The 20977-nt window shown below is 41.9% G+C and overlaps 1 protein-coding gene across 4 annotated transcripts; it reads left to right on the forward strand.

Moving 5' to 3' along the window:
* Positions 1-2199: 2199 nt before the first annotated feature.
* Positions 2200-13608, forward strand: C2H3orf52 (chromosome 2 C3orf52 homolog). Of its 4 annotated transcripts, none has more exons than XM_074812056.1 (7): positions 2200-2222; positions 2953-3095; positions 3593-3811; positions 6759-6882; positions 7432-7565; positions 8421-8491; positions 10384-10741. In XM_074812056.1, exons 3-7 carry the CDS (start codon positions 3644-3646, stop codon positions 10718-10720), a joined length of 834 nt encoding a protein of 277 aa, XP_074668157.1. In that variant the 5' UTR covers positions 2200-2222; positions 2953-3095; positions 3593-3643; the 3' UTR covers positions 10721-10741. The 4 variants fall into 4 exon arrangements, with proteins under 4 accessions (XP_074668157.1, XP_074668184.1, XP_074668166.1 ...); XM_074812083.1 differs by lacking the exon at positions 2200-2222 and adding an exon at positions 11570-13608 and having other exon boundaries at positions 2656-3095; positions 10384-10583; XM_074812065.1 differs by lacking the exon at positions 2200-2222 and adding an exon at positions 2656-2752.
* Positions 13609-20977: the final 7369 nt, after the last annotated feature.

Genomic DNA, 20977 nt, shown 5'->3' on the forward strand with positions numbered 1-20977 from the left:
TCTGCCAAGGAGAAAATGCAGATCATCTCCCTTATGAAAGCGGTCTCCTTCCATCATGTCCACCTCTGATGATATAACATGAGAATGCCATTGACTGTTTCTCTGTGAAAGAATGCACTTTCTTTATGAAGAAACTATCGTGTGTTGTTCACCTAGCAGTAACTGTTCAGATTCAGAGCAACTTCAAATTCCTTATGGATTCATTTTCCTTATCCCCAGCAGCAGAAACAGCACTGCCTTAAAAACAAAATAAAATGGATTAGAACCCGTAGCAAAAAATCCAGCCAAACATCTCTTGCAAATCTTCTCCCCTCCTTTCATCTCCCTTGCTACCTATATGTCTCCATATACACATATCTGGATATACATGGCCCAGTCCCATATACACTCAACTCATATATTACCTTAGTGATGTTACAGGATTCTAAACATAAATTATTTCATGTTTCTTGAAAATACAAGTACTATAATCAGTATAGTGTACAAAGCTGACATTGATTCATTCTCTAGTTACACTGTCACTGCACGACTGTTCCTTTCCGGGCTGTAACTTTTGTGCTGTCTCCTGTGTTTTCCTAAAAACATCAGATATATAGCTCACAAATATTAGGATGCAAGAAATTTTCATTAAAGAACTGGAAGAGCATCATTTAGGTTGTTTGGAATGTTGTTTAAATAAGAGGAAAGAAATACTCAGTTTTAATTAATTAAACAGAAGGAAACTTTAGTGCTTTCTTACATTCTCTTTACAATTTGAACATAGGTGTAGCGTCTGATATTTGCAATATGTTACAAGTGTATTTCCTCAGCTCTGTCTCCGGCATGTTTTGTGAACTGTTAGCATGCTCCTAGGTGGGTTTGCAATGCTTCTCCTGAAGTCCTTGGTCTGCAGCAAGCAGAGTTTCAGGGTCAAGATTTTTGTTTTGTACCTCTTTCTGGGCTGTTCCCATGTGGCCACACTACAGTGAAAGGGACATAAAAGGAAAAGGGATTTATGGGGTTGGATGCATCCTTGGACTCAAAGAAAGTAGAAGAGGCAATGATAGCCACATTCCTTTAACCCTAGCAGTAGATCTAGCTTTGATAATTATAATCTCCTGATGAGCCGATCCACCCAAATCTAGCTGATTTAAGGTTTCCAAAGGTGTTTATGGGACTTAAGAATACTGGTATTCAGTTTAATAGAAGATCTGTCTAGGTCATCTTAAAATTGTGCTCAGTATTTGGAAGTGTTTAGCTTTCACCTTTAATGTATATATATTAAAAAAAAGTTGGCAATTTGAATTCCAGTCATTGCAGTCCACACAACACACTTTTATTCTACAATACATCAATATGTGATCCTTTGTTTAGTTTTAGACCCGCCTTGGCAGCATGTGGAGAAAACACTGGAATGAGCTAGCACTGTAATCTGCATGCAGTGAGATTCCTGTGTCTAACACTGATACTGCTTTTTCTTCCTTTCTTGAATCAGTGTTGGCCATTTCCCACTCCCCCCTGATGCTTGTGTCAAACTTACTCCATAAGCTATACTCAAAGTCCATATTTTAGGGGTTTAGCATCTTTAATGGCTAGTCAGTCATTCACGTCTTCCTTTTTAATAAACACATGCTAAAAATGCAAGTGGTTATGTTTTATTTGTTTGTGCCTCTGAACTCTAATCCCCAGGCGTAATCAGAACTACGTTTGTACCTTAGAGTTTCCTCTTTTTGTAAAGCTGAGCCTAGCTTGCCGACTTTATTAAAGTGCACATTTAAGGGCACAAGTTTCTTTTCCCTGTATTGAAACTGGAGATGTTTTCACTACAGAAGAAAAACAGTTCTCCTGCTCTTCTGTTTTAGATTAAGGCCTAAGCCAGAAAGTTTGGATCAGTTCTTGGCTTCCTGTTTTCTTTAAGAGTTTCTCAGCTCCATGCATCATAAGGGTCAGTTACTTCACAAGCAAGAAAGGCACCAAGTGTGGAAGTTAGATCAATCAGATGAAAGAAACTCAAGATTTTGTAAGGAGCTCCTTCACAGATATAAATAAAAGGACTTTGGCTTTTTCAGGGTGAGATCCATAATCATTAACTCATTTGACTTAGAAAAACCGTTCTGGTTTCAGACAGTTCAGTAGGAATGTAAGGTCTTTTACTGTGATTGGAAATGAAATAAATTAAGCTCATCTCCAGCAGGAGTACTTGAGAACCACCAGGTAAAGGATTTCCTAGTGAAGATATCCAGGTAAAATTTTGTGGATCCCGACACATGTTTTGATCTTGATGACTGCTCAGCTTCATCCTCAGTCCTCGTGAGTTTTAAGGATTCTTCAGAACTGAAAAGTGGGGTATGCAACTTGTATTTCTTTTTATTTGCTGAATGAAACCAAGACATGTGCTCAGCTTTATGGAGTGCCTTTTTCTGGATGGCTATGACATGGCATCAGAAATCTGAACCCTTGGGAATGCTCAGGCATCAGGAGCCAGAGGAATTACACAAAGAGAAAATCTGGGGGGGAAGCATCCTCAGCATTTGGCAGGAGAAAGAAAGAGCAGTGCTGTTAGTGGATACTCAGCCAGCAGGGGAGGGAGTTGGAGAGATAGGCTTTGTTTCCCTCTTAATGCGTGACCCTCTCTGCGCTGGGACAAGAGAGTGAGCAAGAGTGCAGTTACTGGCTGCCTGCTCAACCCTTTTGATCCAGAGGGGACAGAGGTGCTCTGCGGGGAGGAAGGAGAAACACAAGGGTGGAGTCAGAACAAAAGAAATGAGAGGAGGTATGATGAAGGATACTGGGGAGGTGGGGGAAGGAATCAGCCCCCGGCTGCAGTAAGTTGTTACGAGTGACTCTAGCATGGGAGAGTTCACGTGGGAAGTCAGCGCAGACCAGATCTCAACTCACACCATGATTTGCTTCACAAAAGCATGCCCTGTAGAGCACAGGCTGGAATGAAGGCCATCTTTCTCTTCTCTTCAGATTTATCCTTCTGGTTTTTCACATGGAAGCCGCTTCTCAGGTTTAGGTTGGATGGTATGTGAATAGACTGAAATGGTGCTTTAACACCAGACATGATTTTAGGCTGCATAACAGCTCGAGAGAGGACAATTCACGGCACAAAGGTCAGTAGTGTTCATTTCTTTATTGACTATACAGGGAGACTAAAATTAGAAGCGTTGATGGATGTTATAAGTTCCCTACACAGCCTAACTGTACAACAAGCTGTGTGATCCTTTATTCAGCTTGTGCTGTTCCGAACCACATCTGTTTGTTTAGCTGTGTGTCTAACAGCAGTGGCATTTTACTGTTTCGGCTGCTAGCAGCAGGGAAAGCAATCTGGTTCCTTTCAAAATTACCTTAGCAAACGACAACGTTGCTGAACGTTTAGTCACCTGCTTGTCAAGGGCTGGTACAGCAAGGTAGACAAACTGGAAAACCTAGTATTGCACAGCTGAGAGCTGTAGTTCTGACGGCTAGGCAAATCGATACTTCCTCCGCCTCCCGTTTCTCTCTAGCTAGTGCAGATGACGTTATTTGTCCAAGGAATTTCCCTTATTTATCAGTGTTTTGAGATCAGTCCTGTGAAAACTATCCCAACTCTCTCTGTTACCGTCTCCAGGCTCACACCAGAACTGCCACTGACCATAAGTGCCACTGAAACCAGAAGGAAATGAGTTGTCTCCGTGTGTGCTTCAGAGACAGAAGTCCTCGTGCAGAGACAGAAGCTATGAAACAGCAAAGCTCTGGTCAGGAGCATGACATTATTGAATTACAAGAAGATAATATGGAGGAAAGTGAGGCTGATCACAACAAGCCTCTAAATACTCAAGCAAGAAAGGTAGGAATTTCGCTTGCTCATTTGATGCTTACTGTTGGGGAAAATACCACACAGCAAGAGAAACGACACTGCAGGAACAACTTGTAGGGGTGGTTTAATTTGTTTGAGGGAGAGGGAAGGTTTATTCACTTGAAAGTAAAGGCTGAAAACCTGTTAAACATATTTCTTTTCTTCTTCTCAATGAAGTATACTAATATTGGAGTGGGATTTTAAGCTTTTTTATTTTTGTGCTTGGCTGTTAGTGAATTTAACTTAGGAAATTAAGTTCTAATCGGTATTCTGAGTTTTGCTTTCTCTTTTCATGTGCTGTCAGTGGGATCTGGGCTCAGAACTAGAAAGGAGAAAAGTTGAAACCCATGTTAGAAAAACAGGCTTTCTTTCAAAACAAATTAATCAGGAAACCGCAATGCCAAAACAAGAATAGGATGTCCTGCAACAGACTGTGCTCCATTTTCTCTCTCTTCATCTCTGAGTAATTTGTAGTTGCTAACAATTATTAATTTGTACAGAGTGCCCCAAAACTTCAGTTAAGACCAGCATGTGAGTCCTGAGGGAGGTAGCTTCCAGCATTTAGCTTAAAGCTATGGAACAGACTAATGCTGGCAGAGGAGTAATACATACTCACAGGTGACTGTTGTAAAATGATTCTCATTACTTACTCAAGAGACTATCTGTGGCAGAGCTAGGTTTCCCACTTTTCTGTAGGGATGGCTGAGCCCTCCTGAGAGCTCGTCTGCATTAGTCATGCCACCCCTCCCTTCCTGCTCCTGGCAGAGCAACAGCAACTGCTTCCTTGTGTGAGCCCCACTGATCATCTTTGTGGGCTGATTCATTCCACCAGCTAGGCAAAAACCCCATTTACTCTACCCTGTCGGGGGCCAGTTACTTCTCCTCTGGCCTGGTAAGCTGAATCAGCTTGCAGCGGGGTCAGACAAGTTCTAGGGAGGTGCAAAGAGGAACACGAGAGGGTGGAGGAGAGGCAGGGGTGAGCAAGATCTGCTCTGCTGTCTTGAGAAACTTTACCCTTAACTTTCTGTTTAGCCTTCCACTTCCCAGAAATGAGTTTTCATTCGGGCTCAGTTTCTGCTGGTGCTGGAAATTGGCTTCCTGTCCTTTAGGGACTGCTGGAAAATTATCATGTTCTGCTTCCTTCTGAGGTGGCAGGTTAACCAGAACAACTGCCCTGGCCACCAGGGAGAGATTTTCCCTGCTGCTGCTCCCTCCCGGCAGTCTTGTGATGTATACGGGCAATGTCCAGAGGGTGTTGGGATAGTTGGGGAGCTGAATGTCTGCTTGAGATCAAGCCAGTTTGTACGCGTGATTAGCAATTACACTTTTGTGATGGTCTAAATATGTGGCTCAGTCGAAACCTGGACTTGATCATTGTCTGTCTCAACTCATACTACTATGACTGATTTCATAGTTGCACTCTAGGCAGTACTTACTGGCTTTTTTTCACACACAAAATGATATGCTAGTGTCAAGTATTAAATTGAAGCTTCATTCTTCTAATACATTTTAAAAATCAAATAAAAAATACATATGTAAACATGATCATACGTGAAAGCATGCTGTAAGCGAAACCATATTCAGCCTTTACCCTTCATTCTCCACCAAAGCAAAGTTCTGCATGCAGGAAAGCACTTTCCCTTTCTCTGCCCCTGATCCTGGAGTAATGACTCTTGTAAGATCTTTGTGTGGGTGTCTGTTTTCTCTCCCTGTTCATCTGTCGCCCCCAAAGCAGCTTTAAGCCAGCTGGTGGATGTCAGTTGAATTCAGTGAAAGGCTTTCTATTATGCTGGGTTCTTAGAAAGTTCAAAAAGTAAAGGAAGGTAGCCTGGGTTAATGTCTCCAGCCAGCAGCTGGTTCGTGTCAACCTGCATGTGTGTGGCCCAGACAATATATAGGATGTGCTTTTCCTGTCCTGGTACTGATGTCAAAAAGGATATGGACTTTAATGCTGGGTTTGTGGCAGATGGGGAGGAGGAAGAGGAATTAAAAAGTCATTATGGTCTACTTATGAATTCATGCCCTTCCTTCAGTCTTGTGGTTGTGGAACAAAATGGTTGTAGTGTTTTGGTTTGCTATGTAACCTAAGTTGGTTTTTGTTTTCTGGTTTGTTTTTTTTTTGTTTGGTTTTTTTTTTTAATATTAGTACTGCTGGAGTAATTAATTAAAAGACTAATTTCTGCCATGGTCTTAAATCTCAGTAAAAATTAAATGAAAGGCCAATATTGTCCTTTGTCTCCTATATGAACATATATGCATACACAATTGTTTTGAAGAGTTTCCTTGTGATCTCCTAGAACAAGTGAGGTTTGTAACAAACTTCCTGTTAAATATATTCAGTAGCCTTCAAGTTTGCAATTGTCTGAAGAAAAAGGGCATCAACTGTACAAGTCCCAATTATTTTACATTTTTTTTAATGCAATAGTATCTAATGAATAGCAGTCCACTGGCTTTGGGTGCTGACACTCAGGAGCTATGCACATTGATACCATCAACGTTGCAGAGGTGAATGATTCTGGAAATTCCTCCACAGACACATTTTTGGTTGAGAGTGAGGGCAAACTTTAAAAGGATAGCTTGTGGAACATGTAAATCAAATTGATGTAGTTTTAAAAACATTTGGAAGCCATGAAAGCACCTTTGTAGCACCTTAGCTTTATGGGCAGTTCAGGAGTTGGAAATTCTGCACAAATGGGGAATGATAGGTTTCTCTTTCAAGTAATAATCTACCTGTGAATGTTCTTTGCCTTCTGCAGGTCTATGTTCCCACCTCTACCAGTATTTAATGCTGAGAACACCTGGTGTAGGGCATTGCTTACCAGTGAGGCCCTCCCATCTATATGGGGTTTTTTGTCCCAAATGTGACAATAGAGACATGCTTCAATATTTTTTCCTGGCTTATTTCATTAATCAATATGCCCTTTCCTTTTATAACTAGGAGAGCGATCACTGGAAATCATGCAGGAATGTAGTTTTCTGGAAGTGTAAATTATGGATGGTTATAACTACAATTTTTCTAGTATTCTTCCTGGTCATTCTCATCAGCCTAATTCTTTATTCTAGTAAGTATCTCACTCGTGGTTCATCCTCTAATACAAATGTACAATATATACATTCTAATATAACACAAATTGAACAGTAGCATCCTTTAAACTCGTTCTGTAAACTCCTGAAGGGACTGAGATGCTGACTGCAGTGTGTGGTGTGTTGAGTAGTGGATGTGAACACTTTTATTTTAGCAGGCAGCAAGCTACCTGTATCCTGATTGGATGGCAATTCCAGTTTGTAGCTAAGTGAGAAAATGTTATGAGAACAGAGTCAGGGATGAGGATGGAAATGATGCTTGTAACATTGCAACTAGTGCAATGGATCACTTACGTCCCTTTGTGTGATGTCAGTGCCTGTCAGGCTCCCAGCTGACTTTTGCTAATGGCCTCCATGTGCTGTCACTTTACTTCAGGTGGCTTGCACTGTCTTTCTGTCACTCCCAGTCAGTCATTACCTAGAAAATTTGTGAGAAAACCACCTTGGAGAAAGCCAAGAGGGTTTTTTTCAATACTTCTACTAACTGGAACTTTTTCCTCCTCTTTCTATCTCCTTTTGACTATTAGGTGTTTACACAGATGAGGATGACTATTGGGATCCTGATGCACTACTAAACAGTGGATACTATCGCAATTTTTCAGGAACATTGGAGTTAATGTGTGGTCTCCCACACCTTTTCTCTGAAGACATTACTAAGAGGGTATGTGTTGATGTGCTTCTTGGCAAAGCTGATTCTGCTTGTAACATAGATTCAGTATTTTCCTTTTTAAGAAGTTTGTTTCTCTGTGTAGCAACTCAGTCATTTGCAAGTCCCCAAGAAATTCTGAGTTGCACTTTTTCTAGTATAATTTAAGTCCTGATCTAGAAAAAAGAATTGTGTGCTTTTAAGCACACAAGCAGTTTACATTGATTTAAATAAAAAACCCTGTTTTTTTCCTGAATTTGAGTAATGGTTGGAACATAGTCTTCACCTTTTTCATAGAATTGTTGAATAATTTAGGTTAGGAGGGGCCTGTTGAAGGTCATCTAAACCCAATACTGGCTAAAAGTCCTGTGTGTTCCATTCTTCTGTAAGCACATGATGACAGCCTGGGTTTATAGCTGCTGTTTCCATTGAGCCATCACAGCTGAGATAAGCTCAGCAAGCATGGCACTGCTGATTTAGACTTACTGTGGAAAGGGAGTCTCAGTAGTGAGACCCTTCCCTCTACCAAGTAAGAGTGGAAGGGCTTTTTGGTACTAATAAAAGCTCAAGCCAAACACCATAAATTGCACATAGCAACATGAGCACATACTTTTAGTTCACCCTGAATGCCTCCATTGTGTTAAGGTAATATAGTAATCACTCGAACACACAGATTAGCTTGTCTGTCAAGCTTAAAGGGATTGTGTACCTTTTCCAGGGCAGATATTTGCTAATATTTCACCTTCAGCACCTGTGTTTATGCCCCTTAAAACATCTTGTAAAAATTATTTGCTGTACTTTCTTTTATGGGGAAGAGAGAGTGAATGGAAGAAATATTTTTTTCTTTTTCTTTCCTTTTTTCTCTCCAAGTTAACAGATGTCTACAGTTCATCTCCAGCTCTAGGACGCTACTTTAGGTCAGCTCAGGTGGTTTATTTCAGGTAAGCAATTTCTGTCACCAAAATTATCTGAAAATTCCAGGCTTTTCAGAGACATACGTGTGCTGATGTAAATATGCATGACTTTTAAATCTGGGAAAAATAGGTTGTTTGGGGGAAGCTACATGATAAGTAGTGAAAACCAGTCAAATGGCAAATGCTGCTAATAATATATAATGACAGTAACATTTTGTTGCTGTTAAGTATCATCTGTCTTTGGTTCCAAGTGCAGCCCTTAATGAACACATTCAAGGATATTTATTAAAAGGAGAATGAGCTGCTGGAACCACTTGAGATTGACATGGCTTAAATAGCCTTACATGATTAAAACAGGGTTCATGTGGAGGGGAGAACTGCTTTGTTCCCAAAAGAGCTAAAGGCAACAGGGACATAGAAATCACGAGAACCAAAACAGTAACAATATATTGCTGGTTTGTTTGGGCCACTTTTCCCCCTCACTTCATTTTGGACAACAGGAGCAAATCTCAAAGCAGCAGCATGTTGGGGAGACTGATGGAACAGGAGTGAGAGGCAGAGCAGGTGGCAGAGGGGAGGCTGGGCTAGCCTGGGTGGGAGACTCTTACATGTGAACGAGAAGCTCAGCCACCGAAGGCTGGTGGAGCCAGAGGACTAGCAGTAGTGAGAAGAAGGGGAAAAGCATCCAGGCCTGCCTTGCAGAGGCAACTGAAAGCTTCAAACAGGAACAAAGGGAGGATCTTACCCTTGGCAGAAACTGTCACTGGAGGAAGGCTGAGGAGTTTGCTGTGTTTGTGCCTATAAAGTTTTAATCTATGCTGATACCACAGATTTACAACAGGAGGGGAGGCTGAGCAGCAGAGGGGAAAGTGGGGCTGGAAAAACAGCTGCAGCGTGGTCCTTCCATGGGGAGATAGCAGAGAGGCAAGGGAAAGCGGTCAGAGAGCCTCCCCGAGGACTTCTGAAAAAGCATTGTTACAAAAGGGATTAGAAAGACAGGAGAAAATCAAGGGAAGTACATTTGCAAAGTCCCAAGGCCCTTGAGAGAGCAAGGACAGAGGAAGAGCCCCCTTGGGCTGCAGCAAGGGACAGTCCCAAGGGCACTTTGGGGAATGTGCTCCCCTGCACTGCCAGCCTGGGGCATGCTGGTTCTGGTCAGTGAATGAGCTGTAGGTCCTTACCCCTGGTAAAAATTATGGTTTATCCATGGGTAAAAATTATGATTTAGATCATCAAGTGCAAAGCTGTAGTGCTACATATGTATTGATGAGCTGATTTCTCTCCCCCTCCCCTGCTTTGTGTGTGTGTCTCTGCCTCTGTGTCTCTCTCTCTCTGTGTCTCCTTTATTTTTGCCCCATCCAACTACTTTTTTTAACGTTTTAATTTCTGCGAGTACAAAATGTAACTGTCAAATTATAGTCAGTGGATTTGGTAGACTACAAATAATGAATCTCCAGAGATCGACTCCAGTTCGGTGGTTTGTGTAATCCACTCCAGAACTGAGTTTGGAGCAAAGCTGAGTGGCCCCAGGTACTGCTAACAGGAGGGGACATATTTCTGCAGGTTCTCAGCTAACCTGTGCATAAGATATTGCAGCACCTCTTATCGTTGTGTATTTATGAAGCACAACTGCTGAAAACCTCACCCCATCAGGACACATGTCCAACTGCCCTTTGTGCATTTGAAAACATTTGGCTTCAGGTTATGGGCCCAGTTTCTTTTAATGTCAAGAGCTGTTCTGAGAAGGGATGGGGAGGAGGAAACTGGAATCTTTGTTGGCAGTTTTATCTTAGAATGTTTTTCTTTGGAACAAGTTTAAAAAAAATCCACACCAACACTGATATGAAAAGTCAGTCTTCTCAAAAAAGTAGAGATCCAGCGGGGACTTGAAGGCATTCATTGTTGACTTTGTTTTTCAGTAATGAAAGCTCCACTGTATTTTATCAGCTAGAGTTTTCTGTACCACCACCAACAGAGGGGTTTATGGAAAACACGATGAACCCGGATTTTATAAGGAACATTTTACGTCAAAATATTTATGATGAATATGATACTTTTAATCCTGGGACATCTGAGTGTAACACGTTAAAGCTTGACCCGACTTCTCTCACATTAACATGTAAGTGGTGTATGTTAGAGAGACTGTTTCTTTACAAAGAACAGAAGTATTTACTTGAATGGAGGGAAATCCTTCTGGAAAGATTTTGGGATTTGCTAATAAATATATTTTACACAACAGTATTAAGAAAATTGTAAAATACTCAGTTCTCAAGAAAGTCTTGCTATGCTTAGCTTATCACCTAGGATTCACTGTTTGGTCCTCTGATGAGGAAGGGAGTAGTGATGAGAATGGTTAGCTATGGACTCCAACCAAACTTTTCAGATCTCTTCTTGCATTTTACACATACAAAGAAAATCTCATATGTGTGTGTACCATAACGAGGAGCCAAACAATTAAAAATGTTTCTCCTCAGTGTGTATTAATATTTGAATGCTTATAAAACAAATTTTAATTCAATTAAAACAGGGTCAGTAATTTGGGAGTGAGCTTCTGATTTTTTTTCACAGTCAAGGGTGAAAAAGCCTCCTGATTTTTGTCTTTTCAGAGTTTTTGGGGAAGATTTGTTATGCACAGATACCTTTTAAAGGAACCAAATGTTCATTCTTCCGGGTTTTCTAGGTAGTTATACCAATGACTACCAGTGACTAGGTAGTGATTCCAGTGCCTTTAGATTTATCTTGATTGAAATGTCAATATAAAAGTCCTATGAGCTTTGCAGTTTTACTGAAAACAATGCATGGAGCTGCTTCCCCCCAACCCCCAACTTACTGAGCCACAGCTACATGCTTTCAGAATAAATCTAGGCTCACACCTACAGTGTGTATAAGTAAGTTTGTGATTAACTCATATTGACTTTTCTTGGTACTCTTATCAAGGGACAAGAGAGCAACAAGTCACGAGTTCCAACTCTCAGTATGATTTTGTTCCTTATATATTGACAGGATTCATAGAAAATGTAGTGTGAGAGGGACAGGAAAGAACATGCTGAAATATCTAACTAAAGTTTCATTTTAATGTTAATAATGTATTGTTTTAACTTTCAGAGAAATGATGGAAAGACTCCTCATCATCTTCACTTCCTAGAAGAGATGGGCTTCTCCTATCTATTATTAATCCCAGGGCAGGGAGCTATTCATCATGTAGAAACACTTCTAAAGATGTTGTCCTGTAAATACCATCTGTGATGTACTTTGTAAATGGAAAATGTGGTATATTTATGACAGTGTGGTACTCCTATAAGACTGCTACCTCCTTTACTGTGGTCCTGATATCTCAATAACCCATTTCACTCTTGTGAAAATCATGTATATTATCTGATACATGCTCTGTTGACTTTGAAACCTCTGCTTTGTCTTGCCTTAAGATTAAATCTGCATTCCCTTCACGACCTTTAAAAGCAGCTCCTTTCTTCTTCTTCTCTTGGCTCATCCAAAATTATCTGCACAGCTTCATCCTTAATGCTCGTTTCCACCCATGCTCATGTCTGTTATTTTTTTCCCTGCTAACTTCATACGCAATGTTTCTCTGTTGTTTTTTTCTCATAAAACAACCTGGAAACTTAAGTATCATCCCTATTTTCTTTGATTACATGCAAGACCTTTGCCCTAGCTTCTTAAGTGAGCTTCAACTCTCATCACCCCCTTGTTCATCCTACAGTCTTCCTGGATAAGGTGGTATCTGCTCTACTTTTCTTTTCTGTAATGTGAAATAACAATGAAGGAAGAAACATGTCTTGTTCACTAATGCATCTGAATGCCACAGGAATCTTCCAAGGGTCAAATTAGCTGCGTGCTTTAATAATTAGCTACTGGTGCTGGTGAACAGACAGCTAGTTGACCCGCATTTGTAAATTCAAAGAGAAACTAGTCTATACCCTTGATTCTAGTCCTTGTCCCAGCAGTGGGAATAAAAATGAACAGATGCAAGATAATTGCCTTAATAAGGCAGCAAATAGTTGTTCTTGTTGACAAGAGATTGGATGAGATGGACCTATGCCAAGAGAAAGGTGCTGAAGCAGACCACATAGGCCAGCGTGGCATGAGTGTTACAGCCAGTAACTGGCTATAACATGAAAATTAAAAATTAAGCATTAACTTTATGCAGAATGGAGTGGATTCACTACCATGTTAGTGAATTATAGCTTCTTGTCATTTGTTTATAACCAGTATAAATGTTAGTACTGTTGGATAGACAAATTTATTTTAAGAAACCTTTAGTATTATAAGAAATATCTTATGGGAAATTGTGTTTCTCTTTTTCTAATATTACTATTTTATTTAAGGAGTAATCTGACAATTATACTGAGCATTAAATTATTTATTTTTACTCTTAAAGTGTTTGTTTTCATTCTTCAGCATGTTCAGTCTTTCAGCTGTTTGAGTTGGAAAATAACCATCAGAATTCTAAATGCTGAGTTGTATGAAGCATCTGTCTGACACAGTTGTACACTCAAATCCATATTTGTTGTTGCTTGAGTTTTAACTGACCTTGGGAAACAGCCTGAACCAAAATTAGTAGTTCACATGGCTCTCATATTTGTGGTTAATTCTGACCCCATCTTGATTTGTAAGATGTAGCATTGGCTGTAAGAACCATAATTTCTCTTGATGGAATATTCTATGCAGCATATGACTAGAAGAGATGTTCCTTCTGATTCTTACATTGGGGAAGGATAAAATTAATGGTTTGTATGGTTTGCCCCAAAAGCAGCAGGTTATGAAAATACCAGCAGCAAAGAAATAATTTGTCTTTGAGATGCTGCTTGATCTTACTGCTCTTACTAAGATGACTGAACCTGCCCTTGAACACTTCTTTATCTTGATTCTGTTTCTAAGAAATGAAAAATAATATAACGATTATGCTTCTTTGTTGTGGTACCCCTGTGTGCATTAAGAATCAACAGAAAAAAGGAGCCAAACAGTCTTTTTTTTTCCCCAGCCATCCTTCTCTGCCCCAGTACTTTTATCCCAGCAGTTCACAGGAAAGAAGAAGGTGGAGTTGTGGCAAGATGTTCACCAGAAAATGTCCAACTTTACAGTCTACCTCCAGTTAAACATTGAACTCCCAGTGAAGAAAATATCCAAAAAATGACAAAAAGTGGTTTCTGGTTTTATATATTTGAGGTAAACTGATCATGTAAAAGAAAATAACGACATAATTATGACCTCATCCATTAGGGACAGAGCACTCTGAAAACCTATTATTTCATCAAGTTAGGTATTTTATGTGAATGTTTAATTTTAATAGAAGGAGTGTGGGTAATACTTCAATGGCTGAGGCAACTGAGACACTGTTAACAAGGAAGATAAAAGATAGTTCTGGTAATTCAGCTTGTGGAGTGTGCAGCCAGCCCTTTGAAATGCCATAGCAGGCAGCCATCTGTGTAGCCACAGCAGCCGGTACAAATTTTGGGCAGATTCAGCTGCCTGTCACTGCAGCAGTACCTGCGGAGTGCTGCCTGCACCACGCTAGCACTGTGTCTGCATTAGTTTTCATAGTCTTCTAAGTGGCTGGAATTTTTGTTTTACATGCATTTTGTTGTTTTTTTTATTTAATTCCAACTTGGTTAAGACTTCACTCTAAGATAAACCGTATTACATTAAGCGGGGGGGGGGGGGGCAATTTGAGAAATGAGTTATTAATCAAAATTGTACATTGTATAATGGTATATATCAAGCAGGCCAGAGAAACTTTGGAAAAGAGCAAACGGACCTAACACAGGGTCTATGCTTTTGTTTAAAAACCAAAACACCTCCAAACAAACAAACAAACAATAAGGGGTGTTTTTATTGCATTTTTGAGATTTCTAGCAGTAGTTCTCTAAGACACCTTTTTAAAAAATGTAAAACACCTTTTTAAAAAAAAGTACTGTGAAAGTCCAGAAGAATGTGCAGCCTCAGTTGCTTCTAGTAATGATGCATCTCATTTTCTATAGAGAAACATTGTCTTACAATGGCAGTTGCTACGCATTCCTCCGGGTTTAATTGTCAAGTCCTGTACCCTGTCCATATGTCTTTGATCTCCTTTTCATGGACAGATTTGTCTCATTGGAAATGTCAGGCAGATGTGTCCTAGTGAATAAACGAGAGAGAGATGTTTCTTTGAAGACCTGACAGCAGAAGTACAATGGTTAGCAAGGCTGTACACGTTCAAGTAAAAGACTGCCTTGGGAGCAGAAAGTGTCCGTTTCTAAGTTATCAGGACATAATCATATTCACTGTGCTCTTCAGCGCTGGTGATATTTTCCTTCCTCTTGGGCACATTGACAAGTGCATATTCTGACTGATTATTGCCGTTAATCACAGAGGTTTCATGTTCTACGTCGTGGTAGACTGTAGAGTACCACAGTTCACTGGAATTCATACAATCTTTTTTGTCAAAATGTTCCTTAAAAAAGGGGAGGAAAAGAAAGAGAGAGATAATGTTCAACATGATTATACCTTGAAGAAATCTGCAACATGAATAAACCTGGTGTAGCCAGTGTGCTCATGCAGTGGTGTTGAGCGATGTACATAGTACTGAGAATGGTTTGTAAATCTGCAGTCATTTCCCTACTGCACTGGCTGTGGCTGGACACCAGGAGCACCCAACACCATGTGCACGGGTGGTGTGGATGGAGGGTGGAAGCCTGACCCTTGTCCTGAGGTTGGCACTGCTTAGTGGCCCGTTATGTGGTATGAGGCTCATCACCACACACACACAAGGGAGCACAGCAGCACAACTTCAGGCAGGGAGCCCGCATCATCCCCTGCCCCGGCTCCCCCTCAGGGCTGTCCCAGGAGAGACATCATCCTGGTGAGCCCAGGGGAACGTCCACCCTGCGAGTGAATGGGAGAAGGTGGGGATGGAGGGGGAGTTACTAAAGGTATGGGATGTATTATTGATGCATGTGAGGGGAGAGTATTTGGGGTTTGCACAAGACTAAATATGGGATGTTTAGGGGAGTAACTAAAGGGAGGGGTCAGGCTGATTTGCAGAGTAAAAGGCATAGAAAAACAGAGGAATACAGGGAGGGCCAGGGGAGTCGCAGCCAGCTGCCGGAGAGACTGTAGGGTCTGAGAGTCAAGTAAGACCCCAAGTGTGTGTGTGCATGTGTCTGTGCAGGAGACACACTGTCCTGGAAGGGGCCCTGGCCTCACAGGAGATGCAGCGATGGCTAACCCCCTCCCTGGCTGCCCTCATCTAAGGCTCTCCTTGAAAATGGAGGGAGATGAAGGAAGAGCCGTTACTGGAGGAGGAGGTAAGCTTGTGTGGGTAAATGCCTTCCCAACTCTGTTTAGACATGTCCTTCCTCTTGAAGGTGTTTGCTAGTAGATTGTGGGTGATTGTGCACCTAAATAGCTAGCAGGATGACTCATTAAATCTAAAGGGACAATGGGAACTGATTAAGTCCTTGGAGGCAGAACTTAAAAATTTGTTTGCCCTGATGCTCTTGATTTGAACCCACTGGGTAATAAAGCCAGGGAGTAAGTACAGGTTTTATCATGTTATCCTCTATTGTCTACGGTAGTAGTAATATTTTAAGTGGGTGTTGCTGAGTTCATGCTGACATTTATAGCTACCTTTCCTACTCTGTAAGTGGAACAGAGGTCCCTGCTTTACAGGTTAATAAACCCAAAGGGTTTGCTTTTATTTTTCAAACTTAGAAGTGAAAAAGAATTGTTAGAACATAATTCTTGCAGAATCTGTCTTGGATTTTGCCAGTTTATATAAAAGATTTTGTCTGTTTAGATTTTGCTTGGTGCAAAAGATTTCCTGACCTTGAGGACACTTCAGTGAAAATAATTTCTGAGTTTTGATTTGAGGCTTTATAAAATTTTGAGATTTAGAAATTCCAGAAGTTTTAAGGAGCAAAACAATCAGGGTGGACTTCCTTAGGAAATTTAATTCCCTAGTTACCTGCAGGGTTATGGTTCTCTCCTCCCCTAGTGACTATTGCAAAGACTTGGGAGAGCAGCAGTATTTCTCCTAATGTACCTGTGAAATGAGAACAGGTAGGCTCTTAATTTTCATGAGTGATTCGCTCCAAATCCACTGAGTGAAGTCTGGAGCACCTCTTGTCCCATCCAACATATAGGTCTACCCAAGACGTCCTCATAGCTAGATTTTCCAGAAACCTTCCAGTCTACAAGTTTTGAAAGGCTGTTATCATCGACCTCCTCTTATCAGTGGGGAGACTGAAGTGCAGAGGTGGAGTGTTTTGTCCCACACACTGATGGTGCAGGAGAAGAAAGCATGAAGAGTCTTGGATTTCGTTAGAGTCTTTCATTACTCACAGGCCAAGTTTAATACTCAGAAGGGGCATCTCTCCTGTTGCACTAACAACCCTCCCAGGACTGTCTTCAAATCACATTCTGGGGCTTTTACTTAGGACACCAAAAACTCTGAAAATTAGACAGCTACTTGGCAGGTTCCCCATTACAGTTCCACCTCCTCATCCTCCCTTCCTCCACAGTCCACCCCACGCTCACATGTATAAATGATGATCTCATTTAATCACACCCTTTTCTGTCACCTTGCCCACTTTCTTCAAAATTTTCTGCCAAACACCCACATATTCACCAGGCAGAAACTTTTGTTTTACTGATGTCATCTTTATAAAAAAAACAGCAAAAAACAACCAGGTTGGGCTGTTAAATGGCAGCGCTTTGTTCTGGGGTACATAGGGCTTCTGGTGATTGTTTGTCATTGGTGACTCAAGAGACAATTTCACTTATCCTCTGCTAAAATGAGCTCTTTAAAAAGCAGAGGTAGCAAACCGCAGGTACTGAGACCTGCTGCCTCTCAGAGCCCAGCGTATTAACACAGAAAAACAAGTACACAGACTGTGAAGTGCATCATCTGACAAGTGGTTGCTCCCCCCTCCCCTGCCTCCAGGAAGATGAGTTTGGGCAGAGGAACAGGGCACACACCAAATTATATAGTTACCTCTTCAACTACCTTGGGGTGCATTGCCAGAGCTCCTGAACATTGCCAGAGCTCCTGAATCTAACCCCAAAGCAGGGAAGTAAGATGGACTGGGCAATGTGTTTATCATCCCAGTCTTTCCTTCGTGTCCTGACCTGCAGTGCAAACGTTTGATCCATTCTGGTTTATAAGAAACTAAGGTTCAACCTGACAGTGCATGTTTTTGGTTTTGTTTTGTTTTTTTTTTTTCCTTTTCTTCCTTCTAGAGGCAGTGGGACACTGGAAAGGGAAACCTTATTCTGTTCCGACAGAGACTTAGCCATTCATTGAGATATCTGCTATTTTTTTACAATGGGAAGATTAACCAAACCCTTTTAAGCCTCCAAGTATTAAATCTCCCTTTGTCTTTCAGCTGAAGACTACTTTTATTTCTAAAGCTGGTTGGCAATAGTCCAGTTAAATGGCTTTTTATTAGAAGATGTCATGCTGAAACAGAAACCCTTTGTGGAAATGTGCCAGATTTCATGAAACTATAGGGAAAAGAATTTACGCTGGCTACCAGAAAGCTGAGGGGAGAAGGGAAGGAGGAGGAGGAGAGAGAAATACTCTCACAGACATAACTTGCCCAGTGGCTGTGGACACTCATCTAGGACAGTTATGAGGTTCAACCTCCTGAGTTGTCTGATTCAGGCCGGGCAGTGTTACACTCAGCCTCAGAAATTATGAGGGAGTGCTGCAGTCTGTTTGGCTACTAGCTGTCCAAGAGTGGGGCTGCTGCCATTGTATGTACATTGTATGTAATATATGCACATAAACTACAATTATTATATTTTATATACATATATCTATTTCATACATAGGCTGATGTATTTCTGCATCCCAAGAAAATACTCTTATTATGGGCTTTTGTCTCTCCTGTGGGAACATGATGGACACCTTGTCTTTCTGACACATGGATGTTTTGGACTCAATTACCCCAGAGAACAGCAAAAACATTCACTTTCAGTCATTACCTTGACGGTACTTGGCGAATAGCTGTAGGTCTGTGCTGAGGAAAGAGGAAGAAAACACATGTGATTGTCATTCTTTGGTGCAGCGACAGGACACGGATTTTCTGCAGCACAGGATTTACTCAGACTTAACTACAGTCCGAGCACAGGCTGTGCAAAAGCACGAGCTAGTGTGACATTAGTTGGGGAAGGGTTGAATCTCTGAGGGCTAAGTAGATCTGATGGCTTTTCAAGATTTATATTTTCTCTAGTTAACACGCACTTACGTCATGCAGTGTTGCTCATTGATCTTAACAAAACCTAGGTGCACAACATTTTTGGGGTATTTTTTGTGGGATTTTTTTGTGGTTTGTTGTTTTTTTTTTTTTTTAACTTAACTGAAATCAGTTTTACATGTCTCTTAGAAACTGCTGTTCTTGCTTGCTTGCTCTCTGTATTTCAGCTTTACGGTCAATGCAGCCTTCATTCTGCCTGGGATCGCTGGCTGGGTGCTGGGGCGCAGAGGCATTCCGTGATGTGCCGCGTGCCTGAGTGTGCACTGGGTGTCTGTGCACACGGGTTCGACGGGCCTGAGCTTTTCTGGAAATTTGTCTCTCTGTCCCATAAGCATCTAAATGGCAGAGGGTTGTTGTTTGCATCATCCTTTCTCAAAGCTTTATTTTTATCTGCCTAGCTGGTTCTTGTTATGAGGTTGATTGAACTATTTGTTGCTCCTGTAAAATCTCAGAGCTAGGCTTTCATTTTTGCTTAAGAGAATGGGTTTTTTAAGCATACTTAATTTGCAACCTGACTGAAGGAAAGACTTCAGTCTCTCAATATTGCATTAAAGCTGCCATCTTAGAGAACTTGCAGTGTTTTCAAACATTACTGTGCTGCCTTGACACTGCCATGAAATTGCCAATGTACACAACTAACAAGAAGCTGTTCCTCTCTGAGCAAATACTGCAACTTATGAAAGTGGGAAAAGTCTCATACCATCCTCACATGAATGGTTTTACCCGCTGATGGAAAAGGTAGCAGTCTGAATCGAAACCAAGACCTTGTGATTCACATGACCACACGTGATCCTGGCTACTATGTGAGTCGTTCCTATTTGCATAATTAATATGCAGAAACTGTTTTGTTAGGAGAATACCTCATAATAACATCTGTTCAGAAAAAGTCCTAAACTGTGCTTGTATATGGGAAACAGGGGCTGGCATGTGATCAAACGCAGGGTGTGCTGTGCTGGCAGCCCCCTTCCTCCTGCAGCCCTCCACCTCTGCAGGGGATGAAGCAGGGGCATAGCAGAGGCACCCTGCAGAGTGGGTGTTCCCCTGCTGCAGTTCAGGTGCTTGCAAGCCTGAGGGCCCAGCTGTGACATATGAAATCTAAGTTCACCACTGCAGGAGGGAGCTGTGAGGTGGTGGCCAAGGCATGCGTGGTTTAGGAGGTTGGGGGGGGAAGGTTGCCCCCTCACACTGCCTTCTCCAGAAACAAAAAAACCCAAAGAGGCCCCAGATAACCCAGTGCAGTGGGGCAGCAAGAAGGCAGGTGCACCCTACTGGATGTAAGGAGGTTTTCCCTGGCTGGAATGCAAAATGCCTCGCTATGGCTGCTGCCCATGCCCATGCCCATGCCCACCAGCTGCCTCCGCAGCAATGCTGAGTGCTGGCAGAGGGCTCCCCTACACCCCCACCCACACCCAGCCACATCACCCCCAGGGTGCTCAAGGAGCATCTTTACTTACTTTCCTTGTGGGAGTATCTTTTTCTCCTGGTGAAAGGGCATTTCCACCTAAGGTATGGAAGTAAGGGTGGGCAGGTTAGGTCTGGTGCTGGTCAGTCCTCACTCCCCACTGCCAGCCCCTGGGCACCCACGGTCACGCAAGAAGACCCCTCCAGCAGCCTTTCAGACAAGTCACTTTACGCAGCTTCTCTGCCTCTGCCCTCTCAGCCTTTGCCATGTCCTGGCTGGAGGCAGCCCCAGGCAGGCACCGAGCCCTGCCCTGGGAGCTGCTGGAGCAGGGGCTGCCCCAGGCGAGGAGAGGCACAAATTACAGAGGAGAGGCACAAATTACAGGTCCGCGGGTGGAAGGACGGCAGGGACAAGCCAGCAGTGGATGGCAGGTGTTACAGCGTTTAGCTGTTCCTGCAAAGTACAGCCTCTGTACCCCTGGAGAGCCTGGCAGTAGCTCAGTTTGTGGGTTTGAGCAATCAACATTTCTGGACTTGTTCATATTAAATACGTCCAGACGGGTGAGTGAGCAGTAAATATTGGGAAGAGATAGGAGAGAACCAGTCCCATCCCCCCCCAAATTATTCACATCAGTGTACCTTCTGGCCTGTCTTGGTGAAAATCAAAAGAAAGAGAAACATGGCAATTGTGTAACCCAAACTGCAAACCTGCAGGTGAGTGCAAGGGTAGTGGACAGGCCAGTGCCTGACACATCTGATCTCCAGCAATTGAAATAATCTTTGCTGTTTTAAGCAGAAGACTATACCTCCAGGCTAAGTACTGAGATTATCTGGTAAATTTAACATCCTTTAAATTACG

This window comes from Strix aluco, chromosome 2 (assembly GCF_031877795.1).
Source record: "Strix aluco isolate bStrAlu1 chromosome 2, bStrAlu1.hap1, whole genome shotgun sequence".
NCBI lineage: Eukaryota > Metazoa > Chordata > Aves > Strigiformes > Strigidae > Strix > Strix aluco.

Bases quoted from the DNA above. Each gene is read 5' to 3' on its own strand.
- C2H3orf52 (XM_074812056.1), top strand. From the start codon at position 3,644: ATGAGTTGTCTCCGTGTGTGCTTCAGAGACAGAAGTCCTCGTGCAGAG. The intron at 7,566-8,420 runs GTATGTGTTGAT...TTTCTCTCCAAG, and splicing joins CTGAAGACATTACTAAGAGG to TTAACAGATGTCTACAGTTC. The intron at 8,492-10,383 runs GTAAGCAATTTC...TTTGTTTTTCAG, and splicing joins GCTCAGGTGGTTTATTTCAG to TAATGAAAGCTCCACTGTAT.